Source organism: Phacochoerus africanus, chromosome 6 (genome assembly GCF_016906955.1).
Source record: "Phacochoerus africanus isolate WHEZ1 chromosome 6, ROS_Pafr_v1, whole genome shotgun sequence".
NCBI classification, from domain to species: domain Eukaryota; kingdom Metazoa; phylum Chordata; class Mammalia; order Artiodactyla; family Suidae; genus Phacochoerus; species Phacochoerus africanus.
The window spans coordinates 125,302,990-125,329,838 of record NC_062549.1 but is presented as its reverse complement, the minus strand read 5'-3'; the positions used below and the strand labels follow the sequence as shown (position 1 = coordinate 125,329,838).

The window sequence follows — 26,849 nt, the reverse complement described above, 5'->3', positions numbered from 1 at the left end:
GCCGTGAGCTGTGGTGTAGGTTGCAGATGAGGCTCGAATCGGGTGTTGCTGTGGTTGTGGCATGGGCCAATGGCTTCAGCTCTCATTGGACCCCTAGCCTGGGAACCTCCATGTGCTACAGGTGTGGCCCTAAAATGTCCAAAAAAAAAAAAAAAGAAAAGAAAACATTTTAGTGCTAACTTGATTAAAGGGGGAAATGCAGTAGTAACATTACTTGAACAGTAATGAATCTTGACAGCCTAGAAATAAATTTCCTCTTGCCTGACTGCTTTGGCTGTCAGGAGTGGCAGCATTCTTTAAAGCATCACTTTTCAAATTTTTGGTCTCCTTTATACTCTCAAAAATTGTTAAAGACCCCAATGAGCTTTTGTCTATATGGGTTATACCTATAAACGTTCACAGTATTGGAAATTGAAAATGAGAAAATTTAAAATGTTTATGTATTAATTCATTTTTTTAAGTAATAAATCAAGTACATGTTAACATAAATAACATTGGACTGAAAACTAGCTACATCTTCCAAAACAAAATTTTAGTGAGAAGAATGTCATGGTTTTTACATTTTTGCAAACCTCTTTAATTTTCGGCTTAATAGAAGACAGCTGGATTCTCAGATCTGCTTCTCCATTCAATCTGTTGCAAATATTTGAAGTATATGAAGAAATCTGGCCTCGCACAGATTTGTAATTGGAAAAGGGAGGAGTATTTTAATAGCCTTTTCAGATAACAGTGGATATTCTTTAATACTACACCAAACTCAAAAATTGGTGGTTGCTTAAAGGTTAGTAACAGTGTGGGATCTGATGTCATATTAATGAACTTTTTGTACTCTGCTACATTAAAATCCATCAGTCTATCTAGCACTTTGGATGTTTTTAAACCTACACATGATTTTGCATCACTGTGCATTGGAAAATATTGGTTCATTGAGTTATTATGCAAATAGTCCATAAGTTGACACATTTCATTATATGATATCAAAGAATCACACTCATTAATACACCCTAATTTCATCCAGAAAGCCTCTAAAGGTTGCAAAGCTGTCAAGCTCACGGTGGCAGACACAAGTTTCCAAAATTCTAATTTTCATTCAAAAGTTTGGACTTTACCATTGGCAGCAAACACTGTTGACTGTGTTCCTTCAAGTGGCTTTGTTCATTTTCAAGAGATTATCCACTAAATATCCAGTTCTGATGGATTTTCTGTTTGTTTGTCATACCTTAAAGTAAAAATGGCGTTCCATTAAAAATGCAACCAATTTGGAGTTCCCGTCGTGGCGCAGTAGTTAACAAATCTGACTAGGAACCATGAGGTTACGGGTTTGATCCCTGGCCTTGCTCAGTGGGTTAAGGATCCAGCGTTGTGGTGGAGCTGTGGTGTAGATTGCAGACGAGGCTTGGATCCCGCGTTGCTGTGGCTCTGGTGTAGGCCAGCAGCTACAGCTCCGATTCGACCCCTCGCCTGGGAACCTCCATATGCCGAAGGAGTGGCTGAAGAAATGGCAAAAAGAAGAAAAAAAAAATGCAGCCAATTAAACTTCTCAAACAACTGCAGAAGCGCCTTTCCTCAAGGCGATCATTGTTTTCAATAGAAAAATCATTTCAAATAGAAAATATGTGTACTTTCTATTTCACCACAATGTTAAAAAGACACAAAGATAGAAATTCAATAAAATTATTCATTTTGCTATTCCGTCACAGACATTCTTCTTTTTTTTTTTTTTTCCTTGTCTTTTTGCCATTTTTTGGGCCACTCTTGTGGCATATGGAGGTTCCCAGGCTAGGGGTCCAATCGGAGCTGCAGCTACCAGCCTACACCAGAGCCACAGCAACGCTGGATCCTTAACCCACTGAGCAAGGCCAGGGATCGAACCCGCAACCTCTTGGTTCCTAGTCAGATTCATTAACCACTAAGCCACGATGGGAACTCCATCACAGACATTCTTAAGTGAAACTAGCATTTAATTTCATGCATGTCTGTATTTATTGGTTTCTAGCAAGAGTGTGGTGTGAAGACTGCAATGGCTGTTGGGATTGTTTAGTGCCACTGCCTTGGTTTATGCTCTGCCAGCCATGGCTTTATCTTCTGTTGCTTTTGTGCCATCAGTGCAAATGTCAACAAAATGAGAAGAGCTAATAGTACTGTTTTGAAATAGTTTGACCATCTGGATTCTTTGAAAGGGTCTTGGGGCCTCAGGAGTCCACATGGACTATGTTTGTTTGTTTGTTTGTTTGTTTTTTAAGGGCCACACCAGAGGCATATGGAGATTCCCAGGCTAGGGATTGAATCAGAGCTGTAGCCACCGGCCTACACCACAGCCCTAGCACACCACAGTTCACAGCAATGCTGGATCCTTAACCCACTGAGCGAGGCCAGGGATCGAACCTGCATGCTCATGGATACTAGTCGGGTTCCTTACCTCTGAGCCACGATGGAAACTCCGCACATGGACTATGTTTTAAGAATCTCTGCTATAAAGGAAACTCTTAAAATCTTAAGCGTGATTAAAAAGAAAAAACAAAAAACCCCTGAACAATGGCTTGGCACATTTTTATTTGGCTTTGACAAAAATTATAATTTTATCCTCTTTAACTACCCTTGTCAAATTTTCTGAGCCTAAGTACTATTACAACCCACAGCAGCTCTCTAGGGAACAAAAAATTCAGAGCAACGTATTTCTATTTCTTCCTCAAAATTAAAGTAGGGGAGGAAGAAAGGGAACATACATGTATACAATGTACATAAATATTGTGCAGAAGTTTAATTGTAGATATATATCCCATGTTCCTTCTCCTTTGAGGTAACAGGATGGGTGCTTAGGATTCAGATATCAAGCTGAGGTTCATGGTGTTTCTCTCAGTTGCGTCAGGCAGGAGAAGTTGTGCTACATGCTTGCTCAATTGATCAGGCAGGGCCCTAGGGTAAATGTTATTTGAGTGGTGCTGCTATATGGACAAAATGTAATTGGTCAATTCAGTAAGAAGATCCTTGGATGTTTCCGGAACTAGCTTATCAGTAACAGGTTCAACCCAGGTCTGGTTCAATTCATATGACTGTGTTTTCCCTTAATGGTATTGCTGTCTCTTAATTCAGGGCTTATTCGATGATGACTTCCCAGGAAGTACAGCATCCAACAGTGCTCTGCTTACCTGAGAATTATAATCCTACAATCTCCAACTCTGCTGAATAGAGTTACAAAATCAGAAAGAAGAACAAAGGAGTTCCTGCCACCATGGCATAGTGGGCTAGGAGTCCAACTGCAGGAGTTCCCGTTGTGGCGCAGTGGAAACGGATCCGACTGGTATCCATGAGGATTCAGTTTCGATCCCTGGCCTGGATCCGTGGGTCGGTGATCCGGCATTGCATGAGCTGTGGTGTAGGCTGACAGCTGGAGCTCTGATTCCACCCCCTAGCCTGGGAACATCATATGCCTCAGGTGTGGCCCTAAAAAGCAAAAAGAAAGAAAGCAAGAATACAACTCCAACCGCTTGAGTCGCTGTGGAGGTGCAGGTTTGATCCATAGCCCAGGGCGGTGGGTTAAAGGATCTGGTGTGGCTTGGATTCAGTCCCTGGCCCAGGAACTTCCACATGCCATTAAAAAAAAAGAATGCGTTACCATTGTGGCTCAGCGGGTAACAAACTAGACTAGTATCCACGAGGATTTGGGTTCCATCCCTGGCCTCACTCAGTGGGTTAAGGATCCAGCATTGCTGTGAGCTGCGGTGTAGGTTGCAGACACGGCTGGGATCCAGAGTTGCTGTGACAGTGGTGTAGGCCGGCACCTGCAGCTCCAGTTGGACCCTAGCCTGGGAACTTCCATATGCCATAGGTGTGGCCCTAAAAAGAAAAAACAAAAACAAAAAACAAGAAAGAAGAAGAAAAAACGCAACTATAAAGCAAGGAGAATTAAAGTACAGTGCATGATATATAACAAGTATGCACATTTACTGTGCATGATTCTGTTACTCCCGAGTTTAAAACCTCCGCGTCTTCCCAAAGCACTTGCAATCTTTCTCATTCTGGCCTTACATGACTGGGTTTCTGCTTTTTCTTTCTGACTCATCACATACTGTTCCCCCTCCCCCGTTCACGGCACTGCAGCCACGCTGGCCTTCTTTCTGCTTCCTGAGTGTGCCAAGCCCAGGACCTACTTTCTGTTCCTTGATGCTCTTTGCATTCAACACTCATCCTTCATCCCCAGAGAAGCCCATTCTACCACCTCTGTGAAGTTACAGTCTCTCCACACCACCAGCCGTGACTCCTTTTTCTCTTGCTTCTGTTCTTTTCCAGCTACCCTTGTGACCTATGGAAGTTCCTGGGCCAGTGCCTGCATCTGAGCCACAGCTAAGGCAACACCAGATCCGTAACCCACTCCTCTGGGCTGGGGCTGAACCTGCGCTGCCACGGAGACAACTCGAGATCATAAATCCGCTGCGCCACAGTGGGAACTCCCCAACAATTCTTTTCAATCAAATTACCTTGTTTTACTTTCTTTATGGTATGTTTGCTAACTAAAGCGGTCTTTTAAGTATTCACTACTTACTTCTTATGTAAGTTCCTCATGAATGGGAACTTGTTTCTTGTTCACTGCTAAATCCCCTCACACACAGTGGATATTTAAAGATTCATTGAATGAAGGGATTTTCGAGATACATGAATGAATTTAAAGAAAATGCTTACTTTCTGTTGAGGCCGAAAGGATAAGATATTCAAATCAGCCTGTGAGGAAAAAATTTTCAAACAACAGAAAATTACTTCCCCCTGTATCTTTAGGAAAGCATTAGGTCGCTGATAATGATATTGCAAAAAAGGCAGTATTTTTTGAGTTTTCTGTTCCTTTTTGAGTCAACATTTCATAAAGTTTTCTTTTTATTTAAAGTGCTATTTTATTTATTTATTTATTTATTTTTATTTATTTATTTGTCTTTTTGCCATTTCCTTGGGCCACTCCCATGGCATATGGAGGTTCCCAGGCTAGGAGTCGAATCGGAGCTGTAGCTGCCAGCCTACACCAGAGCCACGGCAACACCAGATCCGAGCCACGTCTGCGACCTACACCACAGCTCACGGCAATGCTGGATCCTTAACCCACTGAGCAAGGCCAGGGATCGAACCCGCAACCTCATGGTCCCTAGTCAGGTTCGTTAACCACTGAGCCACGATGGGAACTCCTAAAGTGCTGTTTTATTTAAAGGGTTTACAATACCAGAAATAGTCAAAATAAAAGAACACAGAAATTGTTCCAAGGAGAAGTACACAGAAGCCTTATTTGTAGATTCTTTTATTGAATCATCTCAAAGGTGAAATTACCTTAAAAAGAAGTTATTTCAATAGTAAGTAATTCATATTCCTTGGATAAGGCCTAACACAACATTTTAATTTCAGAATATATTTTACGACACCCTGCCCAGCTATTCAAATCGAGCTATTATTACTTCTTCCAAATACCGTGGTTTCCAGAATTTATGTTCTCCATAAATGATTTCAAGGTAAGTCAAATGTAGTGATGGTTGTTAACCAGATTTTTGTCTGTGATCTTATATCGTGATCATTTTGTGGTGTTTACAAACATTGAATCATTATGTTGTACACTTAAAGTGAATGTAATGTTACAGAAGTCGATCATACTTCAATTAAAAAAGAAAGACTGGTACCCAAAAGGATGACAAAATTAGGAAGTTAAAAGAAAGAGGAATTCCCACTGTGGAGCAATCTGTTAAGAATCTGACTGCAGGAGTTCCCCTTGTGGCTCAGCGGTTAATGAACCTGATTAGGATCCATGAGGATACAGGTTTGATCCCTGGCCTCCGCTCAGTGGGTTAAGGATCCCGTGTTGCTATGACTGTGGTGTAGGCCAGCAGCTGCAGGTCCATTTCGACCCCTAGCCTGGGAACCTCCATATGCTACAGGTTCAGCCCTAAAAAGCAAAAAAACAAACAAACAAAAAAAACAAAAACAAAAAAAACAAACCTCTAACTGCAGCAGCTCAGATCACTGTAGAGGCATGGATTCAATCCCCAGCCTGGCACAGTGGGTTAAAGGATCTGGCATTGCTACAGTGGCTGCCTAGGTCAAAGCTCCAGCTCAGATTCAATCCCTGGCTGGGGAACTTCCATATGCTTCAGGTGTGGCCATAAAACAATAAAAATAAAAAGTAAAAAAATAAAGATAGATTGAAGCACTAAAAACAAACAAAAAACCCCAACAAAACCAGTCCTGTTTATGTTGTTCTGATTTGTTTTAAATAGTCATTTATTGTACATCTGTTATGTGCTATTCACTGTGTTAAGCATTTCCTCCCATGCCAACAAAAGGTAAGTCAAACAAATAATGTATTATTATTAATAAAATATTTAAAATTAAAATCCATCCTTAAGGAAGAAAACCCAGACAAATGCTAAACATTAATAAATGTTCCTAAGGCTTTATCTGCAGGCTTACTTATTTTTACATTCTCTATATATTTGAGGGCCCACCCGTTAATTCAGTTTTTTTTGTGACAGCTTGTGCGCCTGTAAGCATACCTCTTTCTAGAGAACATTCCATGGGGAGATGAGGGAATATGAATGCCAAGTGAGAATGTTTGACAATGGCAGGAGCAGAAGCCCTTGGAAGTGTGTTAACAAATACTCCAGAACAAAGTTAAGCATGGCAGTACTGAGGTATCATACACACTGACACCAGGAGTCACAGGTTTCATTTCTTTCTAAAGTTAATTGGTTGCTTTTTGTTTGTCCAACATGGTGGTTAGATATTTAGGAGGCTAAAAAGAGATAAAATATTAATTTACCTAGAAATACTTCTTCATATACATATACAGATATTCATATACATATATAGATGTTCTTATTTGACAGATAAGGACCTTTTAAAAACATAACTGCAAGGCCATTATCAAACCTAACAAAATGAATGACGACTGTTTAATATCATTCAGTGCCCATTCAAATTAATGACGACTGCTTAATATCATTCAGTGCCCATTCAAATTCCCTTAACTGTCTCAACTGTCTTTTCTTCTTTTTTTTTTTTTTTTTTTGCTTTTTAGGGCTGCATCTGCAGCGCATGGAAGTTCCCAGGCTAGGGATCAAACCAGAGCTGCAGCTACTGGCCTGTGCGGCAGCCACAGCAACCTGGGATCTGAGGCACATCTGTGTCCTACACCGCAGCTCACAGCAACTCTGGATCCTTAACCCACTGATCAAGGCCAGGGATCGAACCCACATCCTCATGGATACTAGTCAGATTTGGAACCTGCTGAGCCACAATGGGAGCTCCCATTTCAACTGTCTTTATATACTTTTGAATGAGGAACCAAACAAGGTCTAAACATTTGTTGTATGGCTTTTCGTAGTAGACCAAGGTTACTCACTGGTCTACTATTTTGTTGTTGTCATGGCTTTTAAAATCTATGAAAGGAGTTCCCGTCGTGGCACAGAAAAGACAGAAAAAAAAATCTATGAAATTGTGTTCTTTTTTTAACATCTTTTTTTTTTTTTTTTTAATGAAGAGATTGGTCATTTGTCCTGAGGAGTGGTCCACATTTTGGATTGGACTAACTGCTTTATCATGCTGTTATTTAACTTGTTCCTCTAACCCTTGTCTCTCCTACTTCATCAGTGCCGCTGATCTAGAGGCTTGACTAGACTGAGGTTTAATTTGACAGGAATGTTTTATAGGTAGTGCTGTGTATGTCCTAAGGCATCACATCAGGGAAGCACATAGTGTCTAGTTGTCCCAGTTTTAGTAATGCTAACACTAACCAGTAATACTAACACTAACCAGTAATACTAACACCAACCAGTAATGCTAACACCAACCAGTAATGCTAACCAGTAATGCTAACACCAACCAGTAATGTTAACACTAACCAGTAATGCTAACACCACCCAGTGGGCTCACAAATTGTCAGCCTAGCCAAATTTCCTAGCAACCTTGCAACAAATAATTTTAGCATGCCTTGATCATCATTGCCTACGTTCATTATTTCTTTAGAAAGATCGTGATTTTCTAGTTTTATTATTCTTTCTGCCTTATTAACTGGAATTCTTCTCTAAAGAAATATAGTTCTCTTGGAGTTCCCGTCATGTCTCAGTGGGTTAACGAATCCGACTAGGAACCGTGAGGTTGCGGGTTCGATCCCTGGCCTTGCTCAGTGGGTTCAGGATCTGGCGTTGCCATGAGCTGTGGTGTAGGTCACAGACACAGCTCCGATCTGGCATTGCTGTGGCTGTGGTGTAGACTGGCGGCTACAGCTCCGATTAGACCCCTAGCCTGGGAACCTCCATATGCTGTGGGTGTGGCCCTAGAAAAGGCAAAAAGACAAACAAGCAAAAAAAAGAAATACAATTCTCACAAGAATGATAAGATAAATGCTTCATTATTTCTGTTTATAAACAACCAATGAGTTGGTGCCCTAGAAACCTCCAATTAGGTATTTGTGTATATATATAATTTTATGAGCTCATGATTAAAAAAAAACTTGATATGTATCAATCATTATTCTCTTTGATGCCCTAATTATCACATGTGAACAAATTGACGTTGGCTCCCTTGTCCTCCTGGCATAAGCCCTTCAGTGAGTGATAGCTTGCTTCTATCACATGTGAACAAATTGACGTTGGCTCCCTTGTCCTCCTGGCATAAGCCCTTCAGTGAGTGATAGCTTGCTTCTTTAATGTCCTAGGTTCATGTTTTACTTGTTCCAGATCTGGAATTAGTCATTTATTGAAGGAATTCCAGCTCCTGTTACTAGGAAATAGTATTTAGACACCACAAGCTGGGTGTTGAGGTGATCGTTGTTACTGAGGGTTTTGTTTTGTTTTGCTTTGTTTTGCTTTTTAGGGCCGCACTAACAGCATGTGGAGGTTCCCAGGCTGAGGGTCGAATCAGAGCTATAGCTGCCGGCCTACACCACAGTAAAGTGGGATCTGAGCCCCGTATGCGACCTTACACCACAGCCCACAGCAATGCCAGATCCTTAACCCACTGAGTGAGGCCAGGGATCAAACCTGCAACCTCATGGTTCCTAGGTGGATTCGTTTCTGCTGCGCCATGACGGAAACTCCCATTGCTACTGAGTTTTCATTGCTTCTAGATCTTTCCATGGGACAGAATTTGGCCATACATTTTTTTAGGCAAAAAAAAATTATGTTATTCATGTTTCCAAAGGCATTTTCACTTAACTTCTATGATTTTTTTATAAAACATTTATATGGTTCCAAGTCAAAAATATCAGCAAATATGTATGGAATTCCCTTGTGGTGCAGCAGGGTAAGGACCCAGCCTTGTCACTGCAGCGGCCTAGGTCTCTGCTGTGGTGCAGATTCCATCCCTGGCCTGTAATGGAAAAAATGTGTATATATATTTGTCTCCTTCTTACGCAAAAGGTAATATGCTATAAACACTATTTATATATTATATTATATTTATATATATATTTTATATATATATGTCTCCTTCTTACACGAAAGGTAATATGCCATAAACACTATATATGTCATATATATTTATTTATATATGTCATATATATATTTGTCTCCTTCTTACACAAAAGGTAATATGCCATAAACACTATTTTCCACACTCGCCTTTCGTTTCACTTAACAGGATGCCCTGCACATGACTCCGTCGTCAGCACAGAGATTGTCTCCGTCTTTTTTCAGAGTCCTTAAAACATGTGATGCGCCATCGCGTGGCTGGCGCATGGTTTATTCAACCAGCCCCCATCGATGGACATTTGTTCCCATTCTTGTTCTATTACAAAGAATAATGTTGCAGTGGATCACCTCCTTCACCTGTCACTTCATATTTTTGCAAGTGTGGTTTTAGGGCTGAGGGGTCTCATTTTAAACAAGATTTCCATTCACTCTGATACAGATGGTTTAGGTACGCACTTTGAGAAGTGCTGGTCTGGAACAGCGTTTTCCATGTTGTCGGTGGGGACCCGTTAATGAGTCATGAAATAAGCTTTACAATTTAGTAAAGTGGCTTGCAATTTCCATTTTTAAAAATAAAGTAGAGGAGTTCCCGTCGTGGCGCAGTGGTGAACGAATCCGACTAGGAACCATGAGGTTGCAGGTTCGGTCCCTGCCCTTGCTCAGTGGGTTAACGATCCGGCGTTGCCGTGAGCTGTGGTGTAGGTTGCAGACGCGGCTCGGATCCCGCGTTGCTGTGGCTCTGGCGTAGGCCGGTGGCTACAGCTCCGATTCCACCCCTAGCCTGGGAACCTCCATATGCCGCGGGAGCGGCCCAAAAAATAGCAACAACAACAACAACAAAAAAAAAAGACAAAAAAAATAAAAATAAAAATAAAGTAGAACAGAATGGAATGAGAAATAGTACATGCTGTGTTAAGTGTAAAGGCTGTTTCTTTAACCTTTTGTTTCAGAAGCACGTATGTAGAGATACGGTCCGGATCAGGCTGTGAAATATGTCTGTTACTCTAAAAGAAGTTGGGACAGCTTTGGGGGTGGGGGCGGACTGGCCGTCAGTAACCAGAGAAACTGTTGTCAGTAGGACGTTGGGATGACTTAAGGGTAGGGATAGATCTTGAGCTCAGCCTTGTGGCTTGTGACCAGACACCAAGAAGACAGGATGCTTTTCATAAGAGTGAGGTGTGCATGGGGATTTCGAAGGGAAGGATGTCAAAATAAAGCTGGGAAAGCAGAAATGCATGAAACGTGCTTGTAAACCATGAGGTCTTCAGAGTTCCTGTCGCGGTGCAGTGGAAACAAATCCGACTAGGAACCATGAGGTTACGGGTTTGATCCCTGGCCTTGATTAGTGGGTTAAGGATCTGGCATTGCCATGAGCTGTCGTGGTGTAGGTCGCAGACGTGGCTCGGATCGGGCATTGCTGTGGCTGTGGCGTAGGCCAGCAGCAACAGCTCTGAATGGACCCCTAGCCTGGGAACATCCATATGTCTTGGGTGTGGCCCTAAAAACAAGCAAAAAAAAAAAAACAAAAACCAAAAAAACCCACGAGGTCTTCCACCTGATAGAGTAGAAATCGGAAGCTGTCACTGCACGCTATCATTCTCTTTCAAAAGCCAACTCGAGTTACTAGTAGGTAACTGAAACATTTTAATTATTCTCTTCCCACTTATTAGGCTTTGAGGCATCTGTTTACTGGTCACAGCACTGGCCCTGGAAGGAAAGGATGTCCATTAACAACAGAAGATCTTGAAGCTTGTATTTATGTTTTTTCTCAGCCTGGAGCATTAAGCGGTCCAATTAACCATTACCGAAATATCTTCAGGTCAGTGTAATTTGTTCTTTTTAATTAAACAAAATAGGCATTCCATACAGAGCCAGTATCTTAAGTTGAAGTCCACCGCTTATCCAAAGACTCAAACTATTTTGATTTTGGAAGTTGCATAATCATTTTTGACAATTTGACAATCATTTTGACAATTTCAAACATACGGGAAAGCAGAGAGACTAATATAATGGATCCCCCGTGTGGTTGTTACTTGTTTTAGCCATAACTCTATTTACTTCTTCTGTCCCTTTGGATTATTTTGAAGAGATGTATATTTTCAGTTATATTTTAATGGTCGTTTATTCATTTAAGAAATACTTATTGAGCACTTTCTATGTTCTGAGCTATGTTAGCACGCGGAATACAGTAATGAGCAAAACCAGACAAGGTCCCTAATGTCACAAAACTTGTAGCTGTGTGGGGACAGCGCATGCAGACAAATAACCGCACTAAGGAATACATGGTTATCAACTAACCTGAAGACCTTGAAAGAAAAGGATGAGAATGGAAGAAAGGATATTTGACCAAAAAGTTAAGGATGAGTTTGGTATTGACTAGATAAAGGTGGGGGCAGGGAGACTGGCATTCCAGAAAAAGGAAACTTCGTCTTCCAAAGCTGTGTGGGGACATGGAGGGATGTGGTTTGAAGCGACACAATGAAGGCCAACGTGGCGGAGCACAGGAGGTGAGGATGCGGAGAAGAGAATGGCATGAGAATGGGTCCGAGAGGCAGGCAGTGACTGGTTGGGCAGAGCCCAGTAGACCACATCAAAGACTTAAAAGCTACAAATGTGAAGCCAGTGAAGCAGAAAAATGACCCAGTTTGTACTGGGATGGATTCACTCAGTATGGAGGGTGTCCCGGAGAAGCGACTCTGGGAAACGGCAGCCGTCAAGGCTAAAGACGACAGTAGCTTGAAGAAATCGGAAGGCAGTAGAGATGGGGAGAGTGAGCAGATTTAAGAGCTCTTTAAGAGGTGTGTTGACAGGGGTTGGTGATGGGTTGGATGAGAAGAGAGATGTCAAAGATAGCTCCCCAATCCCGGGCCTAAACAACCGTATGGATGGTCCTGCCGTTCACTGAGACAGAAAATACTAGAGCTTGTTTGGAGGGGAGGTCATGGATTTCGTTGATCTTAGACGAGTTGAGTTGGAAGTCATGCATTAGATATTCCAATAGGCAGTTGAGGAGTTCCCATCGTGGCGCAGCGGATACAAATCCAACTAGGAACCATGAGATTGTAGCTTCCATCCCTGGCCTCGCTCAGTGGGTTAAGGATCCGGCCTTGCCGTGAGCTGTGCTGTAGGTCAGAGATGCGGCTCGGATCCGGCGTTGCTGTGACTGTGGCTGTGGCCGCTACAGGTCTGATTGGACCCCCAGCCTGGGAACCTCCAAATGCCGTGGGTGCAGCCCTAAAAGGCAAAAAACAAAACCCAAAACCAAAACCAAACCAAAACGAAAAGGCAGTTGACTACGAGGCTGTGGAACAGAGGAGAGAATCTGGGATGAGCGTCTGTAAAATCTTGGAGTCACTGACAGAGACAACCAAGCATTTGTCTCCGAAGATTTTGTCCAGGGAGAAAATATAGCGTGAAAGATTAAGATGAGATGTGTCTGTCTGGATTTGGATGCTCCGTAGGAGAAAAACATTTCCCTTGAGAATTAGTAGCCATAGCCTGGTTTAGGGGCTTGAATGTCTGCTCCCTCCATAACACTGGCATTCTGAGGGGGAAAATGCTATTTTCACTTCGTCTTAGTGGTAACACTTTCTAAGAAGCCTGGCAGAAGCAAAGACAGAATCTCTCTGGAGGATACTTCTCAACTCAGACTCACAGTGTTTCCACAGAGAAAGTCCACTGAAGATGAGTTGATAATCCAAATGACAAAAAAATTAACAACCCACCACTAATGAGTCAGAGTACAATTGCAGCAGAATGCCTACAAATTTCAGATAATAGAACTAACCGAAACTATAAAGTAAGTTTAAATTATTAAATATATGAACGAATAAAAAAATATGAGAAAAGAATAAGAAAATATCTAGACTGGGAAGAGCTGGAAAAGAACCAAAAGAACTAGAAATGCAAAGTATGTTGCTGAAATCTAAAAGCCCATAAGTTGGAGTTCCCGTCATGGCGCAGTGGTTAACGAATCCCACTAGGAACCATGAGGTTGCAGGTTCGATCCCTGGCCTTGCTCGGTGGGTTAAGGATCTGGCGTTGCCGAGAACTGTGGTGTAGGTTGCAGAAGTGGCTCGGATCCCGAGTTGCTGTGACTCTGGCGTAGGCTGGCAGCTACAGCTCCGATTCGACCCTTGGCCTGGGAACCTCCACATGCTGCAGGTGCGGCCCTAGAAAAGGCAAAAAGACAAAAAAAAAATAAGAAAAATAATTAAAAAAATAAAAGTCCATAAGTAAGGAGTTCTCTTGTGGCATAGCAGGTTAAAGATGCAGTGATGTCACCTGGAGCAGCTTGGGTTGCTGCTGTGGCGTGAGTTCAATCCCTGGCCTGGGAATTTCCACGTGCCATGAGCGCAGCCAAAATTTAAACAAAATTTAAATAAAAGTTCACAAGTATGTTAAAGAACAGGTCAGATAAGCTGATGAGAGTTAGGAATTGGAAGATAGATCTGAAAAACATTACCTAGAATAAAGCTTAGAGATATAAAGAAGTGAAAATACAAAGGACAGGTTATATTTGACAAAGATGATAGTATTAGAAATCATATAGAGAAATGATAGATAAGTAAATACAGTTAGAAACCACTCATATATAATATATATGCAGTAATTTTTTTTCTAGCAAAATAATAGAAATAGAATGCATTGGGAGTTCCCACTGTGGCTCGGTGGTAATGAACCCAACTAGGATCCATGAGGTATCCTAACACGAATGAAAAAAGCCTTAGGATGTTCATGAGGATGGTAAGAACCCAGTTCAACCTAGCCATCACTCCTAAGACAGCAGCTCTCCACTCTAGCTTGTATCAGAATCACCTCGGGGGCTTATTAAAACAGATTGGCTGGCCCCACCCCTAGAGTTTCTGGTTCAGTCAGCCTGGGATGGAGCCCAAGAATTGGCATGTCTTTCTTTTCTTTTTTTTTTCTTCTTCTTCTTCTTTTTTTTTTTTTTTTTTTGTCTTTTTAGGGCCGCACGGGTGGCATATGGAAGTTCCCAGGCTAAGGGTCTAATCGGAGCTATAGCTGCCGGCCTCCACCACAACCACGGCAGCACAGGATCCAAACTCTGTGTGCAACCTACACCACAGCTTATGGCAAGCTGGATCCTTAACCCACTGAGTGGGGCCAGGGATTGAACACGCATCCTCATGGATCCTAGTTGCATTTGTTAACCGCTGAGCCACAGACTGAACCCCTAAGAACTGGCATTTCTGCCAAGTTCACAGGCAATGATGATCCTGCTAGTTTGGCAGCCACACTTGGAGATCCAAGGGCGAGGCGAGGAAAAGTCATGGCATCAAGGAAAGACCAGCAGAAAGATGCAATTACACTTATAGGGTTTTATGTCTTGAGCTGACTGGTGGGTATTGGGTGTTACTGTTTTCTCCATTGTATTTTTAATCAAAGGAATGAAATATTTTCATAAACAAAGTAATGATGGAATATAGAACACTGGAAATTGCTACCTTCATACTTAGATCATCTGATAACTCAGAGTGGAGGCATAACATAGTAACTTCAGATTGATAGGTATGGTAAAATACATTTTGATAGGTTAAGTGATTAATAATATAGAGTGGTAATTATCACTACTTGTTAGTTTCTTAGATTTCGCATATCGTTTCTATATTTATTAAGACTTCTTTTTTTTTGCTTTTTAGGGCTGCACCAGAGGCATATGGAGGTTCCCAGGCTAGGGGTCAAATGAAAGCTGCAGCTGCCAACCTACACCACAGCCACAGCAACACTGGATCCAAGCCACATCTGCCACCCACACAGCTCACGGCAACGCCAGATCCTTAACCCACCAAATGAGGCCAGGGATCGAACCTGCAACCTCATGGTTCCTAGTCGGATTCATTTCCGCTGCACCACGATGCAAACTCCTTTACTAAGACTTTTAAAATCAGAAATATTTTATCAATTAAAACTTCTATTGGGGAGTTCCCATCTTGGCACAGCGGAAAGGAACCATGAGGTTTTGGGTTCGATCCCTGGCCTCTTTAAAAATGTGTAGCCTAAATAAACCTTTGGGGAAGACGTTATTTTAACTTATACAATGAATCTCAAGCCCATTTGTTTTGTTTTTATAGCTACCTGCCTCTCAAACATCCCATGGTGATCACGCCAACACTACTACTGTGGGGAGAGAAGGACGCATTTATGGAGGCTGAGATGGCTGAAGTCACCAAGATTTATGTTCAAAACTATTTCAGGCTAACTATTTTGTCAGAAGCCAGTCACTGGCTCCAGCAAGAACAACCTGACATAGTGAACAAATTGATATGGACATTTTTAAAAGAAGAAACAAGGAAAAAAGATTGACCTTTTCAATGAAGGGTCTGAAAGGAAATCTCTAAATGATTTTAAAAATTTGTTTATCGACTTCTTTAAGCTTCATTAGGTAAAGATTGTTTTCAAAGGCTTTATCGTCAACAAATATCCTGACAAATGACATTGAAAAAAATCCGAGAATGTGTGAACTTGTGCAGAATGTGGATCTTCTGTTGTACTCTGCACAGAAAAGCATCTGCCTTAAAGTGGATACACTGCTTGATACACAAAGAGGAAGCTGGGGAAAGTTGCTCAGTTGTGGTGTCTGGCGTTCTTTACCCTGTTAACATATGGTGCCTTTTACAAATGTCTGTTAAAGATTAGCTATGCCATATTAAAAGGCAGACCTGCAATGGTATAAATTTTCATTTTGTAGTTCAAAAGTTCCTTTTACTATTTTTTTTAACCATTAAAAAAGTCTATTATCCTGTCTCTCGGATTTACAGTATTAGTTTGAAGGCAAATATGACAAGATGAATGTGCATTCTTAAAATAGCCGTAAATACTACCTACACTGGGAAGAGTTACTAGAGATGACATGAAGATTCTTATGTATACATACATTAAACATTGTAGGGAAGCACATCTGTTAAATAACTTGCCAAAACTCCCCAACTAAATTGGTGAGAGATCTAGAAGAAGGATCAGAATGTTCTTTTGACCCATTTAATGCAACAAGGATTGAATACTGTACTTCCTCTGTGCACTAGAATCTAAGCTCCACAGGGCAGAGATTTTTGTCTTAGGAACTGACATATATCCAGCATCTAGAATAAGAGTGTGACTCATTGCAGGAACTCAAAATATTTGCTTAATGAATAAATAATGTATCTGCTACACTGCTGGGCATTGCAGGGGAAATCTGAAAGATGACATGGTAGGATTGATCATTTCCTTAAGAAGCGGACACAACACAGTTAAGTTAAACAATGGTTCCAAAGTAATAACGGACCTTACAAAGAAGAGTGGAACGAATGACAGAATAGAGAATGAGACCAGCTCGGGCAACTACTACTCATGCCCTTGGTCTGCTCTCCTTTGGCATGGAAGATCACCAGGTACATTGCCAAGTCACGGCTCCTTAGAGAGAGTTCCCAAAGAACACTCAGTTGATGAAAGGAAGGTTTCCCCCACTAAGCATAGTTCCGATGGTGACAAAAGAAGGTGGAATGTCCCTAAGAATGCTCATCGTTATATCCTAGCAACGTGTATTTACCAATAAAAGCTCAGTTTTCTATATACATTTTACTCGTGCCTCATAACAACATCGCCAGGTAGGGATGTGATGTGACCCTTTATGGAGGTGAAAACGAGGTTAGCTAGTGCCCACAGCAGAAGGGTTGGAAGCAGGAGCTGACCTGGATTCATCTGGTGGTGAAGTCCATAATCTTTCCGCTTAGATCACATTCTGTGTAACAGGCTTTGGTATCCACACGGCTCCTCCTGTTTTCTGGGCAACTTGGTGCGTTCCAATAAATAGAAACATCTCTCAAACATCTGCCATTTGACTTTGACTTCTGGGAGAAAGAATGTAAATTAGCAATCAGCAAGGACGGGCATATTCGATATAGGGGTATCAGGGTTGCAAGGGCTACCAGGTTCACACCAGCTTGATTACGCATCTCTCTTGGTCATGTCCCAGGGCAGCGCTGAAGGAAGGAATAGGACTTTATTGACCGGGCGTGGTGACCCAATAAAGTAATCCCGACTTAGTTTAATGAAAACTTGTTTCTGACAAAGGCGGCTTGAAGGTTTGCTGCTGTTGTTCCTTATGTTAGTTTGGAATGCTGATCAGTTCATGTAGACTAATACAAGGAGTTCCCTTGTGGCACATGGGTTAAGGAGCCAGCGTTGTCACTGTTGTGGCTTGTGTCGCTGCTGTGTTTTGGGTTCGATCCCTGGCCCAGGAACTTCCACATGCTGAGGGTGTGGCAAAAAAAAAAAAAAAAAGGAATATGAGTCGAACATGCCATGGCTAATCCTGACCCACAATAACGGATGTCTTCTAATTTTCAGTGGATGTAGAAGAGGACTTGGAACAGCTAGAAAGGCTCCCGGTGCCATCAGTAAACCTCTTAACATAAAGAGATAGTACTCTCTCCGTAGAAATCAGTCTGGAGGGAGAGCAAATGAATCGGACTTAGCAGCTGCCAAAGCATCTCACCTACAGTAAACCTGACTGGTAATGGCATTTGCATTAAGAAGTTGTGAGTCATAAATATCCATCTATTTAATATTCGCTTATGTCAGAAACTGTTACATGAAAGTCATTTATTAAGCTTACATACGTCAAAAGGAGGCTAGTTACAAAAAGCAAAAGAGATTGTCACTCTCCTGTGACTTCATTTACCACTTTTGATTTTTCTGATTTTAAAGGTAATACATCATTTCCTAGTAACCCACAATTGCCTCTCGACATGTGTGAACGGAAAGAGCCCTTCATTATGGGGAAGGGGTGCAGCCCGGGACTACTGAAAACTTGACGTTATGGCACAGCCCACCTCGAAAGGCGAGTCTTGGGCGTTGGGCGCCAGCTTCAGCGAGGAAAGGCGTAGGTCCTTGTACCCGCCGGCAGTGGCCAACCCCTTCCTGCAGCAGACGCACATCAGCGCGGGGCGCTGGGCCACCATCATCCTCCTGGGGAGTGTCCTGGTGCCCTTGCGGGTGTCCTGCATGGCGCTCCTCTTCATCTTCCTCTGGCCCCTGGCTCTGCTTCCCACCCTCGGCCGCCGAGCTGGAGCCAACACGCCCGCCAGGAGCTGCGGAAGAAGACTGGCGCGACTCATCCTCAAGCTCTTGCTGAAGGCGCTTTTTTTTGTAGCCGGGTTCCGGGTTACAGTGAAAGGGGAAAAGGCCCCCCGGCAGGAGGCGCGCATCCTCGTGGCCGCGCCGCACTCCAGTTTCTTCGACGCGATCGTGTGCGTCGTGGCGGGCTTGCCTTCGGTGGTCTCTGCGAGTCAGAACGCGCGCATCCCCGTGGCCGGGAAGGTCTTACTGTTAATGCAGCCGGTGCTGGTGAGCCGAGACGACCCCGAGTCCAGGAGGCTCACCCGGGAGGAAATCCTGAAGCGAGTGACGTCTGATAGGAAGTGGCCACAGATCCTAATTTTCCCCGAAGGCGTGTGTACCAACCGCACCTGTCTGGTCACTTTCAAACTGGGGGCCTTCTCGCCCGGCGTTCCTGTGCAGCCGGTTCTGCTCAGGTATCCGAACACGCTGGACACAGTGACCTGGACCTGGCAGGGGTTTACAGGCTTCCAGGCCTGTGTGTTGACCCTGAGTCAGCTCTTCACCAGGGTGGAGGTTGAGTTTATGCCTGTTTACATCCCAAATGACCGAGAAAGAAGAGACCCCGTCCTTTTTGCCAATTCGGTGAGAGTCATCATGGCCAATGCGCTTGGGGTGCCCGTGACGGACCACACGTATGAGGACTGCAGACTGATGATTTCCGCAGGTAACCTTCGACTCCCCATGGAAGCCGGTTTGGTGGAATTTACAAAAATTAGCCGGAAGCTGAAGTTAGATTGGGATCATATTCATCAGCACCTGGATGAATATGCTACGATGGCGGCTGCCACAAGAGGAGGGAAGATAGGCATTAAAGAGTTTGCAGATTATCTAAAACTCCCAGTTTCCGAGCCCTTGAGACAACTTTTTGCCCTCTTTGACAGGAATAACGACGGCAGCATAGACTTCCGAGAGTATGTGATCGGGCTGAGTGTGCTGTGCAATCCTGCCCGCACTGAAAAGATTCTGCAGATGTCCTTTAGGCTCTTCGATCTTGATAATGACGGGTTCATCACGGAACAGGAGCTGGCGGCTCTACTTCGCGCAGCTTTTGGAGTGCCCGACCTTGATGTTTCTCAACTCTTTCGGGAGATGGCTGGGCAGAACTCAGAGTACGTTTCTTACATGACCTTTAAGAACTTTGCCCTGAAGCACCCCGAATACGCCACGTTATTTAGTTCGTACTTAGACCTCCAGGCAGCCTATGTATATTCATTACCAGAAGAAGTCACTGCTTGATGGCTGTACTCAGGATGTTAAAATCAGCCCTGAACATGGGGAAAGAAACCTCCAGGTCAAAACTGTGATTGAAATAAAAATGATCCTGAGGAAACTAGGATAATAGTTTTGACTCTACGTGGCCTGGGCACTTAATGTATTTAAAACGTGCTTAAGGAATACATACTTCAATGAGATTTTATTCTGATTTTCTTCCCAAGAAAGTATGTTTATTTCAGCGTGACCTAGAGATAGACAAATTTGAGGTCTACATATAATCTTGTTCACCTAGCATGGTTCTAGTGAGTGCCTTTATTCTGCTTAAAGTAAGTGAGAAAATAAATAAGTGAAATAAAGTGCCTTATTTTGCTAAAGTCAGGCCAGAGAAACATGATAGCCCATCACCTCTCCCTCATTTTTGCAGAGAAAATGTCTCATTAAGAGCTCTATGGGGGAGCTCCCTGATGGCTCAGCAGGTTAAGGACCTGGCATTATCACAGCTGTGGTTTGGGTTGGTGCTGTGGGGGGCAGTTTCGATCCCTGGCCCAGGAATTTCTGCATGCCATGGATGTGACCAAAAAAAAAAAAACTCTATTGGCAATAAATACTTTATCACTATTCTTCTCTCTGAAAAGGATCTGCTGCATAAATGCGTCTTTGCTTTTTCTCAAAGTAGCCTAAATGTTCTTACTTTATAAGACAAAATAAAAATAAACATCAGGAAGATGTAGTATTAGAAATACCGTTGAAACAGTTATAGATGGCTTAGCCGATAAATTCTGTTATGTATGATGCTCACCACAGGGGGAAAATTTGTATTTACAGTTGCATGTTCTGTAAGACGGAGACCATTCCTTTAGTTCTGCCTGGGGGCCATGGGAACGGAAGCTTCTGCTTACAGTCCTGTCCCTCCTTCACTATCCCCGTGCTTCCAGCACCCTTTGCCCTAAGACATGTTCACATCGTGATGTGACATTGAGCCCTCTCCCCTCATGTCACCTTGTGGGATGAATCGGTGACGTACTCCCAGAAGCCAGTCCTACACCAGGACAGGGAGCAACAACTTATCCAGATGTGGAAGTGATTTCAACCAATAAATGTACCTTGCTAACCCAAACTACTCAACCGCCAACTCAGTTTCATCGTGGCTGAATCCTCCAGATGCCCATAGCCATTCAATGCCACCAGATATGAGGGGACATGTGACCATGGGGAAGGAGAGTCTTGATCACTTGCGGTCAAAGTCTCTGACTCTTGCGAACCTTGCAAAAACATACTCAAGTGGACACATTCTTAGGGCCCCCACTAAAGCTTTTCGAGGGGCTTGTGCGAGTGGGCCCTTAGCACTTAAATACGATTAGTTAGCTTCCTGGCATTTTGCACGAGTAAAGGGGAAGAAGAGATGAGAGGGGAGGAAGGTGAGCAGATGGGGAAAGCTTTAGGAAAGGGAAAAGAAAAAAATCAGATGTCATTTTGAAATAATTTCCATGACCTGAGGAAATGAGATAGATAAGTGATATATCATAATCCCCACTGTTTCCGTCTGTTCGGGCTGCTATAACAAAGGTACCATACACTAGGTGGCTAATCAACCAAAATTTATTTGTCATGGTTCTGGAGGCTGTGAGGTCTTATGCTGGTGCACTGGCAGATTTGGCGTCTGGTGAGAGCCTGCTACCTGATTCATAGACAGGTGTCTTCTCACTGTGCTTATCTGGCCGAAGGGACCAGGGAGCATTCTGGGGTCGCTTTTATGAGGGCACTAATCCCTTTCATGAGGGCTCCACCATTGAGACCTGATCATCCCCCAAAAGCCCACCTCCAAATACTATCACCTTGGAGATTAGGTTACACAGGTGAATCTGGGGAGAACACAAATATTCAGTTTATAGCATCCGCCCAGCTTGACAGTTCTGTGATAACAATGCATACACATGTGATTCCAATATAATGATTTTTTAAAATTTACTGGAAATTATTCATTTAAATAAGAGATTTTCACATCAAAATTGCTACCAAGGTAGACCTTTATTCAAAGAACGGTGCTATTACTCAGATATTCTCTGGACTTTGGACTTATTTCTTGGTTTTTTTGTTTGTGTTTTAGGGCCACACCCATGACATATGGAAGTTCCCAGGCTGGGGGTTAAATTGGAGCTACAGCTGCTGGCCTGCACCACAGCCACAGCAATGCAGGGTCCGAGCTGTACCTGCAACCTACACCACAGCTGATGAGAAGCATTGCGAACATGGTAGTAGTGTGAGAGTGATGGAGAGACACACAAGAAGAGAAGAGTGTTTCCTAAATATATGTCAGCTTGGCTAGGCTGTGGTACCCAAATATTTGGTCAATCACTATTCTAGATGTGGAGGTTTTTTTTTTTTTTAATGGGATTAATATTTAAATGAGTAGACCCCGAGTAAAGCACATTACCTTCTATACTATGGGTGGGCCTTTGAAAAAGCATAATTTATGGAGTTCCCATCATGGCTCAGCAGTTAACAAACCTGACTAGCATCCAGGAGGATGCGGGTTCGATCCCTGGCCTTGCGCAGTGGGTTAAGGTCTGGCGTTGCTTTGGCTGTGGTGCAGGTGGAAGGTGTGGCTTGGATCCCACATTGCTGTGGTGTAGGCTGGCAGCTGTAGCTCTGATTTGACCCCTAGCCTGGGACCTTCCATATGCCACGTGTGCGGCCCTAAAAAGACAAACAAACAAACAAAAAAGGACAATTTAAATAAGAGAATGAGGCAGTTACCCTGCTTTTGCAGTGTGAAGTGTATTTCCGGATATCCAGTATTTCTAATTGATGAGGGAAAATTCTTTACAGATTTCGTGTAAATAAACGTAGAAAGATGATAGAATTATATCACTCTGCAATCCCTAGCTAACTGATTATAAAGAATCATTAAAAAAGAATCATAATAGATACAACCATTAGATGGAAAATAATGATACATTTTAGCAACATTAAACTGGGATAAGCAAACATTATGCACCTTCTGATTATGATTCAAAATGAATTAGTGCTTGTGGAAGGCAGAATAACGGCTGCTCCCCCATAAGACGTCCATGTCCGAACTCCAGAATCTGTGAAACATGTGAGGTTACCTGGCAAAGGGGAATGAAGGATGCAGATGGAATTCAAGCTGATAATTAGCTGACCTTAAAACAAGGAGATTATCCTGGATTATCCTCTTGGTCCCTGGTAATCACAACAGTCCTTAAAAGAGGGAAGAAGGAGGGAGGAGAGTTCAAAATGATGCAATGTGAGGAGGACTCCAACCTGCTAGTCTTGAAGGTAGAGAACTGGAGCCAAGAGCTGAGGAATGTGGGTCGTCTTGAGAAGGTGGGAAAAGCCAGGAACGTCTCTCCTAGAGCCTTCAGAAGGGGATGCAGTCCAGCCCAAACCTGGATTTTAGCCCAGTGAGATCCATGTGGGACTTCTAACTGACAGAATTGAAGTAAAAAATGTGTACTGTGCTCAAGCCACTAATTTTGTGATAATTTGTTAAGCAGCAATAGAAAACTGAGACTACTTATAAAATATTTTTTGCTAAAATAAATTGAACCTGAAACTAATCAAGCCTCTAAAAACAACTTTAGGAGTTCCCGTCGTGGCTCAGTGCTTAATGAATCCGACTGGAAACCGTGAGGTTGCAGGTTTGATCCCTGTCCTTGCTCAGTGGGTCAAGGATCCGGCGTTGCCGTGAGCTGTGGTGTAGGTCACAGACGTGGCTCGGATCCCGCGTTGCTGTGGCTGTGGCGTAGACTGGCGGCTACAGCTCCGATTCGACCCCTAGCCTGGGAACCTCCATATGCCATGGGAAGTGGCCCTAGAAAAGGCAAAAAGACAAAAATAAATAAATAAATAAATAAAATTAAAAAAATAAAAGCAACTTCCATTTCCCGCAAGTCTAAGGGATAGAGGAACAGGGTCAGGGATGCTCTCAGAGGAAAATTAGAAGGTGGCACATACTCTGTAGGTGAAATCTGTCAGGCTTCTGCTCCAATGTCAGTGTCATGAGGGAAGATACAGGAGAGGGAACCGCTCTAGATCAGAAGAGACTCAGAAGATCTAAGAACCAAGTTTTACAATAGGATACATGGTAAACAATCACTGTCAATTTATAAGGAATATGTCAGGTAAGAAAATGCACAGATTTTTTTAGCCATGTGGACTGAGGTACGTAGGAGTCAAATGAAATGATGTCTGGGGCTTTAAATTTTTTTTTGAAGGAAAGGAAGAAAGAGTGAAGGGGAAGGAAAGGAAAGGAAACTTGATATGGCATATATGCCCAAATCTTGATAATTGTCGCGTTTTGGTAATGGGTATGTTAGGGTTCATGGCACATCTCTTTACATCTTTGCACGTTTGAAACGTTTCATATGAAAACATTTTTATTTTATTTTATTGTATTGGCTACACCTGTGGCATGTGGCAGTGCCTGGGCCAGGGATCGAACCGGAGCCACAGCAGCAACTCAAGCTGCTGCGGTGACAACGCTGAAACCTCAACCCACAGTGCCACAAAAGAACTCTGACGAAAACATTTTTACTGTATTTATTAATTTAGGGCCACACTCACAGCATATGGAAGTTCCCAGGCTAGGGGTCGAATTGGAGCTGTAGCTGCCGACCTACACCACAGCCACAGCAGCTCGGCATCTGAGCCAGGTCTGCGACCTACACCACAGCTCAAGGCAACGCCAGATCCTTAACCCACGGAGTGAGGCCTGGGATTGAACACACATCCTCATGGATTCTAGTTGGGTTTGTTTCCGCTGAGCTGCAATGGGAACTCTGAAAACTTTTTTAAAGAAAGAAAAAAATACATTCAAGAAAATCACCTTTGCCATGAAACTGTAGTGCTCAGAAGAGTTCTCTGCCTTCCAAGACAGTGTTACCTAAACTTATTTTTCACACACGAGGATCACAATTAAGGCCAACCTGCAACAAAATGATGGGTTTAACAAGGTTTATCTTCAGAGCTCCTGTTGCTAGTTCCTCAGGACTTTCTAGCCTTCGTTATCATAAAATGTTTGAAGAAAGGTTTTTTTTTTTAGTATTTCACGAACATTAAGGTGTAAATGACTACAGATATAAATTAATTAAAATAGAAATAATGTTTTAAGTTTAAAAAATCTCTAATGAGGAGTTCCCGTCGTGGCGCAGTGGTTAGCGAATCCGACTAGGAGCCATGAGGTCTCAGGTTCGATCCCTGCCCTTGCTCAGTGGGTTAACGATCTGGCGTTGCCGTAAGCTGTGGTGTAGGTTGCAGATGCGGCTCAGATCCTGCGTTGCTGTGGCTCTGGCATAGGCTGGCAGCTACAGCTCCGATTAAACCCCTAGCCTGGGAACCTCCATATGCTGGGGGAGCAGCGCAAGAAATAGCAAAAAGACCAAAAAAAAAAAAAAAAAAACCTCTAATGGTGGAACAGTAAGGACCATTAACATTATTTTTCTTGTTTTTTAAGACAGTATTTTTTCCTTAATTACTTCACCTAGATGTCTATACCACTTAAGGCAGTTTAAGAGAATTAAATTCACACGGGCCAGAAACCATCTGTCATCCATTCCCAACCAGAAGAGGAGCCTAATTTCTTCTTCACCAGCTGCTGAAGGGGCCTGGTAGAAATCTTACAGGACCTTGAAGGGAAAGAATCTGGTGCTGAACTGCCTGGGTTTTAATACCGAGACCATCACCTACTGGCCGGGGGGACCTTGACCAGATTACTTACCCCCTCATGCCTCAACTTCCTCATCTGTAATTGGGCCCATAGTAGAACCTGCCTAAATGGTGGTTATGAGGATTGAGTTAATACATAGAAAGCAGGTAGATCAGTTTTCTCGCCTAAAAAAACTCTCAGTAAATATTAACTTTTGTGTTATTTCTGACATTCCTCTATTCTACAGGAGTAATTAAGAATCAGTTATCCATCATATTTTTTAGAATTAAGGTGTCTGAAAAATTGAGGTCATTATTTGGAGAAATGGCTACTCTTGGCCAATCTTAGGGTACAAGATCCACATATTTTCCAAGCAATTAGCATGTATTTGTTTCCTTGTGCAGAGCTTCTGAATGAAGCGGAGTAACTGAGCCTTCTTCCTTTGGAAGAAGTCATCAAATACAAAAATATAAAAAGACTTTTAAAGTGATTTTTCTCCATCTCTTTTCTTCATGTTAACATATTCGAAATTCTATGGCTCATCAATCCACCCACTTTCCTGCTCAATTAAAGGCTCTGCCCGTACAATCCAACTTCCTTTCTTCCTCCTCATAAATTTTATAGCTTTATATGCAAACTCTGGAGTATCATTGACACTTCTCAGCTAAAGCTCAGGACCAGTTCCTGGATTAGAAGGAGAAGGAATCTTTTAGATGCTGTATACACCCTTTGCAGGGGACTTAGGAGTGCTGTGACCTCTGCTGATTTTTACGAAGTTCTTCCCCATTCCTCACAATCCCAATTTTTTTTCTTTTTCTTTCTTTTTTTTTTTTTTTGGTCTTTTATTCAGGCCCGCACCTGTGGATACGGAAGTTCCCAGGACCGGGATGGAACGCAAGCTGCAGCTCCCGGCCTACACCACAGCCAAACAGGGCGGGATCCAAGGGGTGTCTTGACTTAAGCGGCAGCTCATGGCAACCCGGGATCCTTAACCCACTGAGCGAGGCCAGCGATGGAATCCCGGGCCTCCTGGATGCTCGTGGGATTAGGTGGTGCTGAGCCACAGTGGGAACTCCCACAATCCCAATTTTTCTTGCCCAAAGCAAGTTAAGGAGGGAGTGTGACACGTCTAGGGCACCTGTCTCTCTGGGGAAGAAAAGCGCTGGCATCCCAGGACGACAAGGTGTGGGAAGGCTGCACAGGTGGAGCTGAACTAGGCTCCCAATAAAGCATCCGTGGAGATGAGCGCTTAGCCAGAGGGCCCTGGATCCAGAGCAGACCCGGCTGGTCCCAGCGGACAGCTCGCTCCCCGGGCAGCAGGGGGCAGAGCGCCTGCGGCGGAGGTAAACAGAGCCAGCACGCCTGCGCACGGCCGCCAGGTCACGTGGGCGCGGGCCGTC

At 43.1% G+C, this 26,849-nt stretch overlaps 2 protein-coding genes across 3 annotated transcripts in view; both read left to right on the top strand.

Moving 5' to 3' along the window:
- The window catches only part of EPHX4 (epoxide hydrolase 4), a 30,216-nt gene extending 14,013 nt beyond the window's left edge, over positions 1-16,203 (top strand). Inside the window, exons 5-7 of one of the 2 annotated variants that reach the window (XM_047783089.1) lie at positions 5,386-5,489; positions 11,111-11,259; positions 15,536-16,203. In XM_047783089.1, the coding sequence (XP_047639045.1) occupies positions 5,386-5,489; positions 11,111-11,259; positions 15,536-15,767 (485 nt within the window). In that variant the 3' untranslated portion in view covers positions 15,768-16,203. The remainder of the gene's footprint in view (positions 1-5,385; positions 5,490-11,110; positions 11,260-15,535) is intronic. The other variant, XM_047783091.1, reaches the window with a different exon arrangement.
- Positions 16,204-18,263: 2,060 nt separating this feature from the next.
- Positions 18,264-19,802, top strand: LOC125128748 (lysophosphatidylcholine acyltransferase 2B-like). The gene has a single exon (XM_047782918.1). The coding sequence runs from the start codon at positions 18,264-18,266 to the stop codon at positions 19,800-19,802; it is 1,539 nt and encodes a 512-aa protein (XP_047638874.1).
- Positions 19,803-26,849: the final 7,047 nt, after the last annotated feature.